The sequence below is a fragment of the Ovis canadensis genome, chromosome X, assembly GCF_042477335.2.
Source record: "Ovis canadensis isolate MfBH-ARS-UI-01 breed Bighorn chromosome X, ARS-UI_OviCan_v2, whole genome shotgun sequence".
NCBI lineage: Eukaryota > Metazoa > Chordata > Mammalia > Artiodactyla > Bovidae > Ovis > Ovis canadensis.
In genome coordinates this window covers 56551360-56570219 of record NC_091727.1, presented here as the reverse complement: position 1 = coordinate 56570219, position 18860 = coordinate 56551360, and the positions used below count along the sequence as shown (strand labels likewise).

General features: G+C 39.3%; 1 protein-coding gene across 11 annotated transcripts in view; it reads left to right on the top strand.

Moving 5' to 3' along the window:
- The window catches only part of CCNB3 (cyclin B3), a 60792-nt gene that overhangs the window by 19284 nt on the left and 22648 nt on the right, over positions 1-18860 (top strand). For 3 of the 11 annotated variants that reach the window (XM_070290004.1, XM_070290005.1, XM_070290003.1), the window contains exons 4-7: positions 3573-3691; positions 5248-5467; positions 8796-8891; positions 10661-10753. In XM_070290004.1, coding sequence (XP_070146105.1) covers positions 3573-3691; positions 5248-5467; positions 8796-8891; positions 10661-10753 — 528 coding nt within the window. Of the gene's footprint in view, positions 1-3572; positions 3692-5247; positions 8018-8792; positions 8892-10660; positions 10754-18860 lie in introns of all 11 variants that reach the window. The other 8 variants (XM_070289997.1, XM_070289998.1, XM_070289996.1 and 5 more) reach the window with 5 other exon arrangements.

Sequence of the window (18860 nt, the reverse complement as noted above, 5' to 3'; positions counted from 1 at the left end):
CACAGACCTGTTAAGTTAGATTCATTTCCGGACTTATTTTACCATGGCTCTTGAAACTTTGTTGAGATAAGGTAGCCACGTAAGTCAGGAGCACATGCAGCGTATCTTAGCGTAGCTTCCCTTGGCCTCCAGAGTCCCTGATGGCAGTGCAAAGAAAAGTTCTAACAGCATATGAGAAGCTTTCCTGTTGTGTCTCAGTACTTTTTTATTTGTGAAATTTATGTCATCATCGATAAAGAGCAAGCAAATTAATAGGAAATACATGCTAGGACTCTCCTGGTTCTCCAACTGAATTCACCATCTGTTAGGTCACATACTCCTCCAGGGTAGGGAAAGCAAGACACCCCTGGGAAGTATCTCTGCCTCTAGCTTTTCAGAAGCTCAGAAAGCCCGTTTGCCCTTTTGCCTTCAAGTTCTGCTCATTTTGAATTGTCTTTGGTGCTTTCCAGAGAAAGTTCCGTCATTACAATATACCTAAGTCATTCGAGGATTGAACATTTCTGCAGATGTCTGAGCTCATCTCTTTAAGGGTTGAGGATTCCTTCTCTCTGAATTTTGGGGATTCCCTTTATGATGATTTGCTTCTTCCTGTCAGTATTACTGTGTCTTCATGTCCCCATATCTGTCTTCTCCTCAGCATTCACCACAGTGAGGTTCTGGCTGGCCAAAGGAGCTGATCTGTTTTAGTTATTTAGTCTGCTGTGAGTTTTCTTTTTTCCCTTTCCTTTATCCTTCCAGCATGGGAAGGACTTTCGATTTGTTAGAGCTGATCCTGAGCCATTTGGATGCAGAGATAAGGTCTATTTCCTAAATTATGTTTTGTCAGTAGGATTTTCATCTTTATTTTCCTATTTCTTGGTGAAAAAATTATGGGGAAATACTGGTAAAGGACCCCTTGAGCTTAGATCTGAAAATATTAGTGCTTTGAACCTTCACATATGGCAAGTAGAAAGTTTCACTCTGGGAATTAGAGTCTCCACCTCTCTCGTGCCAAGAATGCACATCTTTTCTAATTGTGGATCTCGGCTGGACACAGAAGGAGTTGGTAACTCTTTAGGTGAAATTCAAATACAAACTGTGCCAAACTCTTTGGAGAGCAGAAGTGGACAACAACCCGAGGGCCTAAGAAGGAATTCTCTGCTGGATTGTAGTAGCTTATTATGATATGATGATACAAAGGCATAATTTTTTTATATTTCATTTGGAAATAATTTTATTTATAATAAGTTGCAAAAAGAATAATACAAAGAACACAATATACCTTTTACTTAGGTTCACCTATTATTAACATTTTATCCCATCTTCTTACATACATCATGGCCCTTTATCCCTAAGTACTTCAGTGTATATTACCCCAGAGAAGTAGTCTTATATAACCATAGTACAGTAAACTTCATAAATTTACACTGATGTAATGTTTTTATGTAATTTATTGCCCATATTCCCATTCTTCCCATTGACTTTGTAAAGTCAACGTTATAAGCATTTTTCCCCCTCCAGGGAAGGATCCAGTCTAGGGTTGTTTACTTGTCATGTTTCTAGCTTCTTTTAATCTGGAATGCTTCCATAGCTTCTCTTTGTTTTTTATGACATTTTTGAAGAATAAAGTCCCACTCAATCCCCCTTTTAAAAATAGAACATTCCTCATTTTATGCTTTTCTAATATGTCCATGGGATTAGATTGGTATTATATATACTTGACTGGAGTACTGTATGGGTCATGGTCTGTCCTTAGGGTATCACAGCTGGAGGCATACAATATCCATCATTGGTGAGGTTAATTTTGATCACCCAGTCAAGATGTTGTCTGGTTTCTCTGCTGCATAATGACTGTTTTTTTTTCCCTCTTGCAACTAACAGTCTGTGGGACACACTCTTAGGAGCCTGCAAATAACTGCTCTTCATCAACATGCCCCCTAGATTTAGTATCCATTGATGATTTTTGCCTAACCCAGGCTTTATGGTGATTTTTCCAGCTGTAGTTCTTGCTCCCCATTTACCAATCTGCCTTTGGTATTCTATAAGCAGAGCCTTCCCTTCTTCCCTATTTATTATTAATATAGACTTATGAATTTTTATTTTTCAGTGGTTTGTTGTTCATTATTATGTTATTTTGGTGTTCAAATTGGCCACTAGGGTCCCCTTGAATCTAATTACTGTGTCTTTGTGACATACTCTCCTCATTTTTTTTTTGAGCATTTTCGTTCCAGCATAACAGGATGTCTCAGACTCATCATGTACCTATTTTTATCTCAGACAGGGAGTCAACTGTTTTTCCAAAGAATTCCTGCTCATTTGAGTGGGGAATAGTACTAGAGACTAAGATCTCAGTGCTAGGTGTACTACTGGGGTATCTGCTTTTTCTGCCCTTTCTGCAGAGAGTTAGGAAATATCTGGATGTAATATATATATTTGTTGTTCTTTTAGTCACTAATTCGTGTCCAACTCTTTGTGACCCCATGGACTGTAGCCTTCCATGGCTTCTCTGTCCATGGGATTCTCCAGGCAAGAAAACTGGAGTGGGTTGCCATTTCCTTCTCCAAGGGATCTTCCTGACCCAGGCATGAAGCTGGGACTCCTGCATTGGCAGGCGGATTCTTTACTGCTGAGCCACCAGGGGAGCCCACATATACATTATACATACACACATATCTGTACTTACAGATATACACACACACACATATATCTATATATACAAGTAACACATACTCCTATATATATATACATATACCTGTGTAAGAAATTATGAGTCTATACAGCTCCCATTCCAATGCACAAGATTCTTTCTTATATTCCTCAGTCCATATTTGTATGTTCCTTCTTTACAGTGAGAACCATGGTTCCTAAGATCATCAACATATTTACCCAATACTGTAATACATCTAAAAGTTTCAGAATTACTTCTTCCACACTACCATAATAAACTCACCTATTAAAAAGAGTTCCAGATTTATTTGTGATATTCCCTACCACCCCACAAACCCATCCTGATTGAGGAAGTATATATTGAGGGTATATAGTCTGTGTTTACTTGGATTAGCTGTTTCTTGTATTTTCTTCTGTTTTCTTTCTTTTGTCCTTCAGTGTGGTTATGGTATTTATTTGGAATATAATTAGATTCAATTTGTTTTATTTTAAAGGCATAATCTTTAAAATGATTTTTTTATTGATGTTATTCACAGTCCCATGATTTCTTCTGCTGTTTAATAGAATTAGTCATGATTAGAGTCTTTGGTGGAGCTCCCCAGAGCCCCATGTTAAATAAATATCCCCTCAGTGGGATGGGATAGATGTATCACAGATAGTGATGTGTTAGAGGTCTGCCCTGAAACGCTAGTTGATCTTGGCATTCTCAGGCAGCAAAGCCAGTTGTATGGTCTTTTTCCCCCTCTGAACGTCTTATGGGGTCAAAATGGAATGTGAAGTTTATAAAATATCTTGGGAATTTGCCAGCCAGTATGGAGATCAACACTATATTCTATATATCTTGAAAAGTGAACTTTTCTCTCTCCATTTCCTTGCTTCCTTCTCCTGACTACTCCCCACCCCACCCCCGCCGCCTTTTTTTGCAGGCTCCTCAAAGTCAACATGTCCAGCCCAAGAAGGAAGCCAATAATGAGTTTGTTAAAGATACTTCCAAGAAGAGAAACAAGGAAAGGTTGCCTGAAAACAATAAGATGAATATAAAAAGGTGAGTAGAGGGAACTCAGAGGGCATTGCTTTAGATGGTAAAGGAGAGGGAGTGACATCCTTTTGACTGCCTTTTGTTCCCATTGAGAACATTGTTAATGAGCCACAGTGGTGAGTACTATATTAACCCTGGGTGCTTAGATGGTCTAAGTTGCTAAAGAATTTCAGGCCTCTTGTCTCTCCCTCCTCTGTCCCTCCCTCCCTCCCTCTGCCCCTCACCCCCTGTTGTGTGCATATTGAAAGAGCTGTTGTCATTGAGGAATTTGCCAAGAGATCTTGTGTTCATATTTTCTCTCTTTTGGTGATTCAGTCCCTGATTGAGCAAGTCTGGGCTCCAGAGTGTGGAGCCAGTTTTCAGGGGATTCTCAGCAGCCGATTAATAGCTTGCCAGTCTGCTTATCCCATAAGAAGCCTTAGGGGGAGGCTTGTTTCTTGTTACTCTAGAGAAATTACTGTCTCCTTAGGCCAAAAATGTGTATTTTCCAGCTGTGTTTAGGGAACTGATCACAGGTTCTGCAAGTAGATATGAGTATTCTCACCTAGGATTTGGGAAAATGATTTACTCCTAGGAAAATTTTTATTGGAAGAAGACTTAGAAAGTGGAGTAAGACCTTTCTATATCCTCTCCTCATTCCAGTGGGAATTACTTCTTTTAGGAAGAATAGATTTCCTAGTCCCCCTTTCTATCTTCCTCCCCACCCCTTCCCAGCTCCAGACACTCACCAGTCTACTATCTGTTATGGATATACCTCCGTGGATATGTCTCCTCTAGATGATTCATATAAATGGAATCATATAATATCTAGTTTTTTGAGGTACTTTTGTTCAGATTGATCATATTTACCAATAATTCTCTTTTCTTGTTCTGATTTCTAGTCATCCAGTGATTTGGTCACACCAGGTTAATCATTCTAATTGAAGTGAAGTCCTATTCAAAACAAAGCTTTGCATCTGACACATGTCAACAAATGTTTATTTTGGTCTTTTTATTACCTTCACTGGGAAAGCATCTTGTGAATAGCCTAGGGTGAAGGGAATATGACTAGATACCATGAACATTAAGTACCAGACCAACTTTCTCTTATAAGCTTTCATAAGCCTTTTATAAGCCTCTCTCTTATAATTGTCTCTCATAAGCCTTCAAACAATATTAATTTCAATCTGAATTTCACCAGATGCCTAGTGCTGATAGACAAAGACAAATGCAGCTAGTGAGAGAAACTGATACATAAGCAAATCACTCATACGATGTGCTAAGTATTATAATAAAAGCCTTTTTATATAAATAAAGGTAATAAGTCATATATGAAAAAGCAAGATAAGGATTTCAGGGGGAATTTTTTTAGAAAAGTGTGAGGACCTAGATCATAGAAACTATACACTATGCTACTTAGTAGATTTACTATGTTACCCATTGATTTTTACCCTCTAGTCTGTCTCTTGGGGTTGCAGTCCTTTCCCTTTCCATACATTTAGTAAGTGTAGTGACAAAATGAAATGATAGGTAAGGATTCTAGGAACTACATTCTTCTCACCCAGACATTGTTTCCTTTGCAGATGTAAGGTAGAACTCTCACCAATAATAGTCTCAACCACCATGGTGCCAAACATTATAGATAATCTGCTCACTCTGGATATGTCTACCAGCTCCAAGACACCCAATACTGAGGAAGCATCTATTTTCAAAGAGCCATTCATTTTAAAAGAGGAACCCACTTCTGAGGATGCAGTCCTCACGAAGAGGTCATTATCTTCAAATAAGTGCACAAATCAGGAGGTAATGTCCCTCTTGAAGAAGCCACTGTCCTTGCAGAGGAAGAGTGATAGTGATGTACAGCCAATGACTTTTGGGAAGAAGCGTAAAACCGGGGAGGCAGCCATCACCAACAGGACATTATCCTTAAAGAATATGTGCCAATATCAGGGAAAACAGTCTTGCTTGGGGGAGGAGTTGGCCTTGCAGGATGTCAGTGTTGAAGAGGATTCTTCCTTTATGGAGCTCCAGAATGTTAGGAAGAAGGCTAAAACTGAGGAAGCAACTTTCACCAACTCATTATCATCTTTAAAGAAAAAGTATACCACTCAGAGGAAGATGTCCTATAAGAAAAATCCTCTAGTACTGCAGAAGACCACCTCTGAAGAAAAGCCACTCACTGAGGAGTCTTTTAAGAGAAAGCCTACTGCTGAGGAGGAGTCCTTTTTCCAGGAGCCACCTGCACTGCAAGAGAAGCACACCTCTGAACAAGAAATATCCATCTTGAAGAAATCATTGGCCTTTCAGGAGAAGATCGACACTGAAGAGAAATCACTTTTTAAGGAACCATTGGCTTTTAAGAAGCAATCTACCACTGAGGAGACAGCCTTCACCATGAGGCCATTATCTTTAAAGAAAAAGTGCACTACTCAGAGGAAGAGGAAGATGACCTACACGAAGAAGACCGCCTCTGAAGAGAAGGCACTCACTAGCCAGTTACTGTCCTTTAAAAAGAAGCCTACCCCTAAGGAGGAGTCCCTCTTCCAGGACCTCTCAGTGTTGCAAGAGAAGCATACCGATGATGGAGCAGTGACACTTTTGAAGAAGCCATGGGCATTGCAGAAGAAAGATGATGAAGATGATTTTCTTATGGAGCCACTTTCCTTTAGGAAGGCTCATACTACTAAGGAGGCAACACTTCCCAAGAAGCCACTACCTTTAAAGGGGAAGTGTACTACTCAGGGGAAGATGTACCACTTGAAGAATCCACCAGTATTGCAGAATGTCACATCTGAAGAGAAGTCACTCGTTAAGGAGCCATTACCCTTTAAGAAGCCGCCTACCACTAAGGAATCCCTTTTCCAAGAGCCATCAGCATTACAGGAGAAGCACACCATTCTAGAGGAGGCATCCATCTTGAAGAAGCCCTTGGTCTTGCAAAAGACTCCAGCTGAGGAGGAATCACTTAAAAAGGAGACTTTGACTTTTAAGAAGTTTACCATTGGGGAGGCAGCTTCCACCAATATGCTGTTATCTTTAAAGGAGAAGTGTACTACTCAGGGTAAGTCCTGTTTGATCAAGCCACTAGTATTGCAGACCATTTCTGAAGAGAAATCACTCATTAAGGAGCCTACCACTGAGGTGGAGTCCCACTTGAAGGAACCATCTGCACTGCAAGAGAAGCACACCACTCAGGGGGATGTGGCCCCCTTGAAAAAGCCATGGGCATTACAGGAGAGAATAGACAGTAAAGATGAATTTCTTATGGAGCCACTGTCATTTAGGAAGACACAGACCACAAATGTGGCAGTCTCTACCGAGGAGTCATTATCTTTAATGAAGCAAACGTGTGCCACTCAAACAATAATGTCTATCTGGCAAGAACTGTTGGGGTTGCAGAATATGATTGGTAAGAATTCCGTTATGATGCCAGTATCATCTAGGAAGAAGTCTTCAACTGATGAGGCAGTTCTTACCAAGACAACATTATCTCCAAAAATGAGGCAAATCACTCAGTGGAACACGGTCATAGAGAAGACCACCTCTGAAAAAGAGTCACTCTTTAAGAAGTTGTTGCCCTTAAAAAAAAAGTATACAACTGAAGAGGGGCTCCTCTTCCAGGATCCATCTGTATTGAAAGAGAAACACACCTCTCTGCAACAGGCGTCCCTCTCAAAGAAGCCATTAACCTTAGAGGAGAAGATCGCCACTAAAGAAGAATCCAATGTCAAAGAACTGTTGACCATGGAGAAGTCCTTGGTCTTGCAGAAGACTGATACCAAAGTAGACTTCTTGAAGACGCTGTTGGCTTTGCAGAAGAAAAGCACCACTGAAGAGAAATGCTTTTTCAAGAAACCATTGGTTCTGAAGGAAAACTTCTCCCCCAAGGCAGCAGCCAGCATAGAGGGACAATCATCTTTTAAGAAGCAGCCCACTGCTCAGGGGGAGGTGTTCCTCTTGAAAAAGCAGTCGACCTTGCAAGAGAACATCACCAGTGAAGAGGAGTGCATTATTAAGCAGCCACAGGCCTTGCAGGAGAAGCCCAGCATTGGAAAGGAGACCATCCTGAGGGAGTCCTTGGCCTTGCAGGATAATTCCATGATTGAGAAGGAGGCTGTCTGGAAGGAGCCATTGGCCTTGCAAAAGACTCTCACTCACAAAGAAGACCCCTTTCTCAAAGATTGCACCTTCCAAATTGAAACCAGCCCAGATGTGTCCACCACCACCCCTGAATCTGGAACAGGCTTGTCCAACACCGTCACCATGTCTTGCAGTACCATAAGCAAGTCCAGTACTTGTGAATCCAGTTCCGATAAACCTTTCTCATCTTGTGACAAGAGATCACAGCAGGAGGTATTCTGCTTTCTTTCTTCTTAAATTAGATGAAGTGTTCTTTTTTGTCTTGGAGGTGGCTGCTAGCAAAGTTTTTTTTGCCTTCCTAAGCAATTGAGTTGTATATAGTAAGTGATATTAAACCAAACTGGCCTTGTAGAATCTCTTGACTTCACGATTGGCATAGTGATATACCTGAGCCACTAGAAAGTATTTATTCCAGGGACACCCTCAAGGGTCTGGAATACTCTGTGTGTGTGTGTATTTCAGTAGTGGTTAGACAATTTCAGGAAATTCCCTTTCTTAGTAATTGCAATCTGCATTACATAGGACCTTAGCTAAAGATGAGTTAAATTCACAGAGGCATCTTCCAAGGAAGATGGTTTATAAGTTGTAAATTAGAAGGCAAATGAGATGAGGTTTGGTACCTGGGAGGAGAAACAACCTTAGGCAAAATAACATGGTTAAAGGTATAGAAGGGAGGAAAAGGCTAACAAGATGAACTGGGCCTGATCAAAGCATTGAAACATAACAGGTGACATAAGCTGGAAGATTGTAAGATCACAATGTCTTTCTTGGAGAATCTTGTGCTCACCTGTAATAATAGTGCCTGGTTCTTAGGGCAGAGCAGGTATGTACAAGGATTAAGTATTTCTTGGTTACTCAACAGTATGCAGATTACAGGGCAAAGGCTTGAGCTGAAGATAAAAGTGGGAAGAAAGGAGTAATTTTGTGTGTGTGCGCTAAGCTTCTCTTGGAATCTTTTTCCTAATACGTCTTTTTGATGATTTCCAAGCAGATGATCCCACTGGGGAATACTGATATAGACTGCAGCGACCCACTTTTCAGCTCAGTATATGCTAAGGATATCTTCAGTTACATGAAGAAAAGAGAGGTATGTAGGGGATGGGGTGAGGGGAAATAATTTTCCAGTTCTCATTTCCTTACCATACATCCTTCAATGATGAGGAAAACAATAACAGTAGCAGCTGATGTCTCCTGGTAGCATACTGTGAGTTAAACATTGTGCTAAAGGATTTATAAACATTATCTTGCTTAATTCTCCCAATAGCTTCATGATGGTAGGTATTACTATCTCCTTTTTATAGTTGGGGGAAACTGCTCAGTCAAAACAACTAGTGTGTAGTACATCTGGGATATGAACTAGAGTTTGATTACCTTAGAAACCATAAGCCCGCACCAATTGCTTAGAAGGTAATCTCAGTCACAAAAATTGTCAAGGGAGCTCTTTCTGAGTGACTTAAGAGATCTTTCCCCTTCTCTATGCAGTTTTCTGGCATTGCATGTAAAACCAGACTCTTTGTTCCAGCTCTCCAACTTGGTGAAATTTTCTTTCTCCTTTCAAATCTGCCAGTCTCCTTTACCACTAATTTTCATCAATTCCAAATTTTCTTCTCTCTCTCAGTGGAACAGATGGGACCAGGGTTATGTACTAACTAGAATTTTAGCAGGCCATTCATAAGAGGAATGATGAAATGTCTCATCTTCTCTCTAAAGACGTGGTAATAGATGAACTGACTCCAGAGCCTGTCTAGTATATCTTGGAAGAATCAAGAGATAATTTTGCTATGCTAAAAGTGTGGGCCTTAGCTCGGCAGTATTCGTTTCACTTAAGATCTTGTTAGAAATGCAGAAACCTAACCTTACCCCAGACTTTCTAAATTTTAAAGATCTCAGTTCAATTCAGTTCAGTCGCTCAGTCATGTCCGACTCTTTGCGACCCCATGAATCGCAGCACACCAGGCCTCCCTGTCCATCACCAACTCCCGGAGTTCACTCAGACTCGTCAGTGATGCCATCCAGCCATCTCATCCTCTGTCGTCCCCTTTTCCTCCTGCCCCCAATCTCTCCCAGCATCAGAGTCTTTTCCAGTGAGTCAACTCTTTGCATGAGGTGTCCAAAGTACTAGAGTTTCAGCATTAGCATCACTCCTTCCAAAGAAATCCCAGGGCTGATCTCCTTCAGAATGGACTGGTTGGATCTCCTTGCAGTCCAAGGGACTCTCAAGAGTCTTCTCCAACACCAAATGATGTTCAAAAGCATCAATTCTTCTGCGCTCAGCTTTCTTCACAGTCCAACTCTCACATCCATACATGACCACTGGAAAAACCATAGCCTTGACTAGACGGACCTTTCTTGGCAAAGTAATGTCTCTGCTTTTCAATATGCTATCTAGGTTGGTCATAACTTTTCTTCCAAGGAGTAAAACGTTTTCGAAGGAGTAAGGAAAGATCCTCAAGTATCTTTCAAATATGTATGTTAAAGTTTGAGAATGACTCCTCTATACAGCATGGTATCATGCTTTTGATTGAATTGCAAAGAAGGGGCAGAATCTTGTTGGTATTCATCTATAGTCATAGGAGTATTCCTGCCTATATTTCATATTCTGCTAGACTCCGCAATATCCACCCTGACACTTGAATACCATGTGTGTTCATTTCCCAAGGATAACTGACCTTGTTTGGGAAAGGATACTTTGCTCTGCCTCTATTTGATACCAGCTAAAAATAATGAGTTAGAACTGGGAAGAAATTACTTAAGTTATAATTTGTTTTTAGATGTTAGTTGCTTATAGCTTTTCCTAAGTTATAATTTTGAACTACAAGAAGAGTTTATCTGTTAATATTTCTTTCTTACTGCCAGGAAAAGTTTATACTTAAAAAATATATGACCAGGCAGACTGATATCGACCGTGACATGAGGGCCATTCTTGTGGACTGGTTGGTGGAGGTGCAGGTAAGCCTGACAACTGCTGCCTTAAGGGGCTGCTATTCTCTTTATTGATTATTCACTCAGCATTGCCAGGTCTCAAACAAGAGTAAAAATTTACTGAGTCTCCAGAGCTGAATAAGCCAGGATTCCTGCCCTCAGGAAGCTTATGACCTAGGGAACAAGATAAGACATGCAGGCAGATAAGAATAATACAAAGTAGAATATACTAAGTAATATAGGAATGCTATTAATAAGACACTATGAGAACCCAGTGGAAGGAGAGAGATTTCTAGAAAAGGTAATCATGGTATGGTAGTTCAGTCATTCTCAAAATCTTGTAAAAGTATATGTAGTGATTGGATAAGTCTTTCAAGCTTTGGATGGGATGAGTAATAGGAAGGACAGTATAGCCCCAAACAGGGCAGATGGCTGTTTGTTCAGAGTTGACTGTTGAGGGAATATTGTTGTGAATACTTAATTATTACTTTACACTAATGAAGGTGTACTAGTACATGGATGTCAGTGAATATTTGTTGAATGGATAGAATTGAAGGGGTTGCTCTGGAGTTTGCAAGGAAATAAAAGGCATAGTCTGTGCTCAGCAGAAGAAAAGGTAATATTGTTAAATATCCTTTAAATACCAGAGTAATGGTTCAGGCTCGCTTTGGAGTGACAAACCAGGGAAATGTGGTAGATATTGTATATTTGAAGATCAGCAAAGCATGAAGATGTCATTCTATCGAAATGATGAAAACTAGTAAATTAGATAAAGTAGAATCTGAGTAGATCTTAAATAAATAAAATTGATCACAAATATTGCTGATTATTACCAAATAAGAAAGAGATTTCTAGTAGACTGCCAGTGGACTTTGTTTTGATTGACACTTTTTATAAATTATATAGATGAGAACAGAGAAGATCATCTTATCAGATGGCATGAAACTGGGAGCAGTTGTTTGTTGTTGTTTAGTTGCTAAGTCATGTCTGACTCTTTAGAGATACCAGCTGGAATGAACTGAATTTTTTAAAAAAAGTTTTTGTTATTTTTATTGCACAAAAATTCACATTTATTGTAGCCAAGTAAGAAATTATGATTACTTATGATCCCATAACCTACAAAGAGTGTTAATATTCATGTGTGTTTATTATGCCCCCATTTTAAAAATGGTACACTGATCACAGAGTCAGATGCCCAGGTCCTGTCTGAGACTTATCATAAATTTTTTAAGTTCCATAAGCCATGCTAATGTATACCTTTGATAGAGAATCACAGTTGTAGAAAATGTGTTCCTATATATATTACTTTTGTAACTTTAATTTTTATATCTCAAAATAGTAAAATTGACTTTTGGTATACAGTTCTATGAACTTTTAACATTTTGAAATAATAGATTCACAAGAAGTTGCAAAAAAAATAGTATATAGAGAGGTCCTGTGTACCCTTCACCTGGTTTCTCCCAGGGGTAACATTTTGCATAACTGTCATATAATATCACAGTCAAGGTCCAGAGGCTTTATTTATATTTTACCAGTTTACATGCTCTTATTTCTTTGTGTGTTTAGCCTATATAATTTTATCACGCATGTGAGTTTCATAAGCACCATACCATAGTTAAGATACAAAATTGTTCCATCACCAGAATGATCCCTTGTTTTACTCTTTTATAGCCACAGCCATCTCCCTCCCCTCACCTTCCTGTCCCTGGAAACTTCTAATTTGCTTTCCATTTTTTTACTTTTGTGATTTCAGGAATGTTATGTAAATGGAATCATATACTGTGTAACCTTTTGGGATTGACTTTAATCACTTACCATAATTCCTTTGAGATCTATACAAGTTGTGTGTATCAACAGTTTATTCCTTTTTATTGCTGAGTAGTAGTCCATGGTATGGATGTACCAAGGTTTGTTTAAACCTTCCCCCATTAAAGGACATTTTGAGTTGTTTCCAGTTTCTGAGACTGTGAGAAGAATGTCTGTAAACATTAATGTACAGGGTTTTATGTTAATATAAGTTTTTATTTCCAACATCAACACCCAGGAGTGGGATTTCTGGGTCATATGATAAGTGTATGTTTAACTTAATGAGAAAGTGCTACAGAATGACTATCATTTTGCACTCTTACCTGCAATATATGAGAGTTCTAGCTGCTCTGCATCCTTGTTAGCACTTAGTATTGTTTGTTTTTAAACTTTGGCCATATAGATGTATAGAGGAATCTCATCATAGTTCTAATTTGTGTTTCCTCAAGGGCTAATAATGTTGAACATACTTGTTTGTATGAAGTCGTTTTTGATGAAATGTCTATATCTTTTGCCCAGTTTTAAATTGGATAGTTTATTTTCTTTGTGTCAAGTTATGAGAGTTCCTTATATATTCTGGTTACAGATCCTTTGTTGGATGTGTGATTTACAAATATATCACACCAGTTTTTTTTTTTTTAAATCTGTGTCTTTCATAGAGCGAAAGTTTTTAATTTTTATAAAGTTCAATTTTTATATGTTATCTTTCTATGCTTAGTCACTCAGTCATGTCCAACTCTTTGCAACCCTATGGACTGTAGCCCGCCAGGCTCCTTGGTCCACAGGGATTCTCCAGTCAAGAATACTGGAGTGGGTTGCCATGCCCTCCTCCAGGGGATCTTCCCAACCTAGGGATTGAACCCAAGTCTCCCACATTGCAGGCGGATTCTTCACCATGTGAGAACTCTGCTTAAACCTAGGTCATGAAATTTTCTCCTGTATTTTATATGAATGTTTTAAAGCTTTAACATTAAATCTATAATCCATTTTGAGTTGAATTTCTATAAGGTATGAAGGTTTTGAAGTCAGTTCATTGTCTTGCATATGGATGTTTAACTGTTCTAACACCATTTGTGGAAAAATATACTTCTCCACTGAATTGCTTTAGGACCTTTGCCAAAAAAACAATTTGCCTTATTTGTGTAGGCCTATTTCTATACTTCTTTCTACATTTTGTTTCATTGATCTGTGTGTCTTTCTCTTTGCCAATATCACAGTCTTTATTTCTGTAGTTTTATAATAAAACTAGCTAATGTGATTCTTCCAACTCTAGTCTGTCTTTTTAATTGTTTTAACCCCACTTAGTTTTAGAATATCATTTTTATATATTTCTGGATTATATTTGCTAATATTTTGTTGAGGATTATCGCATCTGTTTATGATGAATGTTGGTCTGTAGTGTTTTTCTGTTTTTTTGGTACTGACTTTCTGGTTTTGGTATGAGAATGATACTGGTTTTATGAAATGATTTGGAAAGTATTCTCTTTATTTTCTTGAGGACGTGTAGAATTGATGTTTATTCTTTCAGTGTTTAGTAGGATTCATAAGTAAAACCATCTGGGCCTGAAGGTTTTTCTTTTCTCTGAAGAATTTTATCTAAGAATATAATTTCTTGAATAGTTATGTGATTATTCAAGTTATTATATCAGATGACTTTTGGAAGTTTGTGATTTTCAAGGAATTGGTCCTTTCATTTAAGTTGTTGAATTTATGTTCATAGCATTTGCTGAATATTTAGTTGTTCATTCTTGATATTTAGTAATTTGTGTCTTCTCTCGCTTTATCAATCTTGCTAGGAATTTATCATTTTTATTGATCTTTTCAAAGAACCAGGTTTTGGTTTCATTTGTTTTCTCTATTTTTCTGTTATCAGTTTAACTGATATCTGCTTTAACTTTCACAGTTTCCTTTCTCTTGCTTTGGGTTTAATTTGCTCTTCTTTTCCTAGTTTGAGGTAGAAGAGTAGATTATTGATTTCAGACTTCTTTTCTTCTTTATAAAATATTTCTTTATTTTATTTTTGGTGTGCTGTGTCTTTGATGTTGCGCAGGCTTTCTCTAGTTGCAGTGAGCAGGGTTACTGTCTAGTTGTAGTGCATGGGCTTCTCATTGTGGGGGCTTCTCTTGTGGAGCATGGGCTCTAGGGCAAGTGGACTCAGTAGTTGTGACACACTGGTTTACTTGCCCCGTGGCATGTAGGATATTACCAGACCATGGATCAAACCCAGGTCCCCTGCATTGGCAGGCCGATTCTTAACCACTGGACCACCAGGGATGTCCTAGGACTTTTCTTCTTTTCTAATATAAGCACCTAATTGCTATAATTTCTCCCTAAGTACCACTTTTAACTGCTTGAACTATTTAGAAGTTTGTTTAATCTCTAAGTGTTTGGAGATTTCACTATTATTTTTCTGTTATCGATTTGTAGTTTAATTCCACTGTGGTCAAAGAAAACAGTTTGTATAATTTTTAATTTCTTAAAAATGTTTAAGGTTGATCAGAATATGGTCTGTCTTGGTGAATGTTACATGTGCACTTGAGAAGAATGTGTATTCTGCTTTGTTGGATGGAGTGAGTGTTCTATAAAATGTCTGTTAGATTCAGTTGGTTCATGTTGTTAATTTCCTTATTATTTTTGCTGATTTTCCGTGAACTAATTTTGTTACTGAGAGAAGAGTATTGAAGTTTTCAACTACGATTATGAATTTGTCTGTTTCGCTTTTCAGTTTTGTCACTTTTTTTCTTTGTGTATTTTAAAAATCTGTTGTTCAGAGCATATGAGCATATATTTTTAGGATTGTCATGTCCTCTTCATAGTTCTTTAGGACTTGCTTTTTTTTCTCATGTAACAATGCTCATGTAATTGCAAATATCTTTCTAGTTAAATTGACATTTCTACATCAATTTTGTCAACTGTGTAGTATTCTGTTTTCCCATCTAAGTACTAACCAGGCCCAACCCTGCTCAGCTTCCAAGTTCAGATGAGATCGGGTGTATTTAGGGTGGTATGGCCTTAGACCATAGTATTCTGTTCTTCAATTGGCATTATTTACTCAGTCTCCTATTAATGGGCATATAGGTTATTTCCAATAACCCTGTAGTGAACATGCATACATTTGCATTGCTCATAGATGTACTTTTGTTTTTCTGGAATAAATTACTAGGAATAGAAGTGTTAGACCAACAAAATGCATACTTAAAATTTTTGTAGGTATAGGAAACTATTTGCAGGGGCTCTCAATAACTATTTATTGCTTAAAAAAACTGAATTTATCCAATTGTGTATAGACACCTATGCTTGTGAAGTGTCTTGCCCAATTGTACGTTTTCAGTTCAGTCAGTTCAGTCACTCAGTTGTGTCCGACTCTTTGTGACCCCATGGACTGCAGAATACCTGGCCTCCCTGTCCATCACCAACTCCCGGAGTTTATTCAAACCCATGTCCATTGAGTCGGTGATGCCATCCAACTATCTTATCCTCTGTCATTCCCTTCTCCTCCTGCCTTCAATTTTTCCCAGCATCAGGGTCTTTTCAAATGAGTCAGTTCTTCACATCAGGTGGACAAAGTATTGGAGTTTCAGCTTTCAGCAACAGTCCTTCCAATGAATATTCAGGACTGATTTCCTCTAGAATGGAATGGTTGGATCTCCTTGCAGTCCAAGGGACTCTCAAGAGTCTTCTCCAACACCACAGTTCAAAAGCATCAATTCTTTGGTGCTAAGCTTTCTTTATAGTCCAACTCTCACATCCATACATGACCACTGGAAAAACCATAGCTTTGACTAGATAGACCTTTGTTGGCGAAGTAATGTCTCTGCTTTTTAATATGCTGTCTAGTTGGTCATAGCTTTTCTTCCAAGGAGCAGGTGTCTTTTAATTTCAAGGCTGCAGTCAACCAGTGATTTTGGAGCCCCCCAAAATAAAGTCTGCCACTGTTTCCACTGTTTCTCCATCTATTTCCCATGAAGTGATGGGACTGGATGCCATGATCTTAATTTTCTGAATGTTGAGCTTTAAGCCAACTTTTTCACTCTCCTCTTTCACTTTCATCAAGAGGCTTTTTAGTTCTTTACTTTCTGCCATAAGGGTGGTGTCATCTGCATATCTGAGGTTATTGATATTTCTCCCAGCAATCTTGATTCCAGCTTGTGTTTCTTCCACCCAGCGTTTCTCATGATGTACTCTGCATATAAGTTAAATAAGCAGGGTGGCAATATACAGCCTTGACGTACTCCTTTTCCTAAGGAACAACATTAGAACAATACAAAAAAGGAAGAATATATATACACACACGTATATATATATACATATATATGTATATATATGTGTGTATATGTATATATGTGTATATATAGAGAGGTATATATATGTATATGTATATATATAGAGAGAGAAGTAGTAAGAAGAGTGTGCTCTAATTCCTCCATTGTCCTCTCCACACAGTGAACACCAGCCAGTCTGTGTACTGAGGAAGTCCTGCAATATTTCTAGGAAGGTCTCTGGACCTGCTGTGGGGTCAGCTCAGTCTCAGATCTGGCCTTACTCCAGGTTATGCTTGTTCCCAAAGTCCACAACTGCCTGAAAATTCCACAGTCTCAGGCTAATTGCGTGCATGTAATCCACTGCAGCTGTGACTGCAGTAGTTTATTACCTCCCTCCTCTTTGCTCGCACAGCCCCTGGTGCTCCGCTTTGGTTTTAGACCTGCCTCTGCTTGTAGGCCGCCCTGTTGTGTCTGTTTCCCACCCAAACTAGTGGGGGCAAAGGTAGCAGCTTTTTAGGGCTCACTTGCTCAGTTGGGCTGTGGAGAGGGAGGGTTATGGAAGCCACAGTTGGGGTGTTTGGGGAGTGTTTCCTGGGACTCAGGCCTGCAGGAAGTTGCTAAAGTCCGAGGTGGGTCATGTGCTCGCACAGGAATTGGCCTTGAGTTGTATGTCCCTTGGCAGAGCCAAGCAGTTTAGGCTCCCCAGAAGATGTGGGCAGTAACCTTTGCCTGCTTATGGCTTGGTGGCAGCTACTACCTCTGCGGTCAGGACCACAGTGATGACATTTAGTCCCTGTCTCAGGCACTCCCCCTGGCTTTGAGGCTTCGGCAGTGGCCAGTCAGCTTGCATTCTCCCTCTGGGATTGTAAACTACAGTCACATCTAGTTCCACCTGTGGCGCTCTTGCTGGCTTGGCATACTTTGGTGGCAGCCCGGCATACCTCCCTCTGGGGTCAGGCAGTTCACAGTCCTTGGCGTTCTCGGAAGTGGGTTCCTGGGATCTGTGAGCTTGGGGAGTTAGGAGTTCTTGTGGCAACAAACTCTTGCCTCTCTGGGAGGCCCAGGCTTTTTCCTGGACTTCCTCAGCTGTGTTGTACTAGCCCCTGAGTATCTGCATAGCAGTCAACCCCAGTTCTCTCCCTGGGGCCTGAGCCCTGAAGCCTTAATCCTCAGCACCCAGCCCCCCTCTTGCCATGGTGGGTGTGCAAGCTGCTTCTTGGCTGGGAAGTGCTGGCTGGCAACATCTCTGGTGAATTCTCTCTGTTTTGCCTTCCGAGCACCTAGTGCTGCATTATCCTTGAGGGTCTGAAGCTCCCCCGTCCAAATGTGCAGAAACTTTTCCACCTTCATGGCTCGCTCCCTGGGTGCAGGTCCCTGTTCCAGACCCCTTTGTCTCTTTTTATCTTTAGCTTTTGCCCTACCTCATTCTGAGGAGATTGGCTTGCCTTTTTGGAAGTCTGAGGTCTTCTGCCAGTATTCAGAAGGTGTTCTGTATGAGTTGTTTCATGTGCACATGTATTTTTGATACATTTGTGGGGAGGAAGGTGATCTCCACATCTTCCTCCTCTGCCATCTTGAAAGTTTCACACCTAAGGTCTTATGACTCTTCTTGAGTCATTTTTGTAGTTTATATTTCATTAAAAATCATTGATTTCATGGATATTTTCACAGATATTACTATAGATTGCATATGGTATTCTTTTACAATCCTTTGTAATTATTTCTTTTCTCATTCAAAATGTGTGTGATGTGTTATCTCTCTCCCATGTATTTCCATGCCTTTTTTTCCTCAGTTTTCCTCAAAAAAGATTGATTCAGTCCTCTGGTCAAAGAACCAGCTCATGGATAAATATATAACTTTTTAATGTAATTTATTACCATCTGCTTTCCTCTTTTTTATTTTATTAAGTTTTATATGCTATTTTTCCCTGGCATCTTAAAATGAGTGCTTAGTCTAATTTAATTTTTTCTGACTTCATAATAAAAGCCTCAAAACTATATTTTTTTCCTAAGTAAAGTTCTGACTATATCCTACCAGTTTTGAAAGATAGTATTTTAGCTCTCTT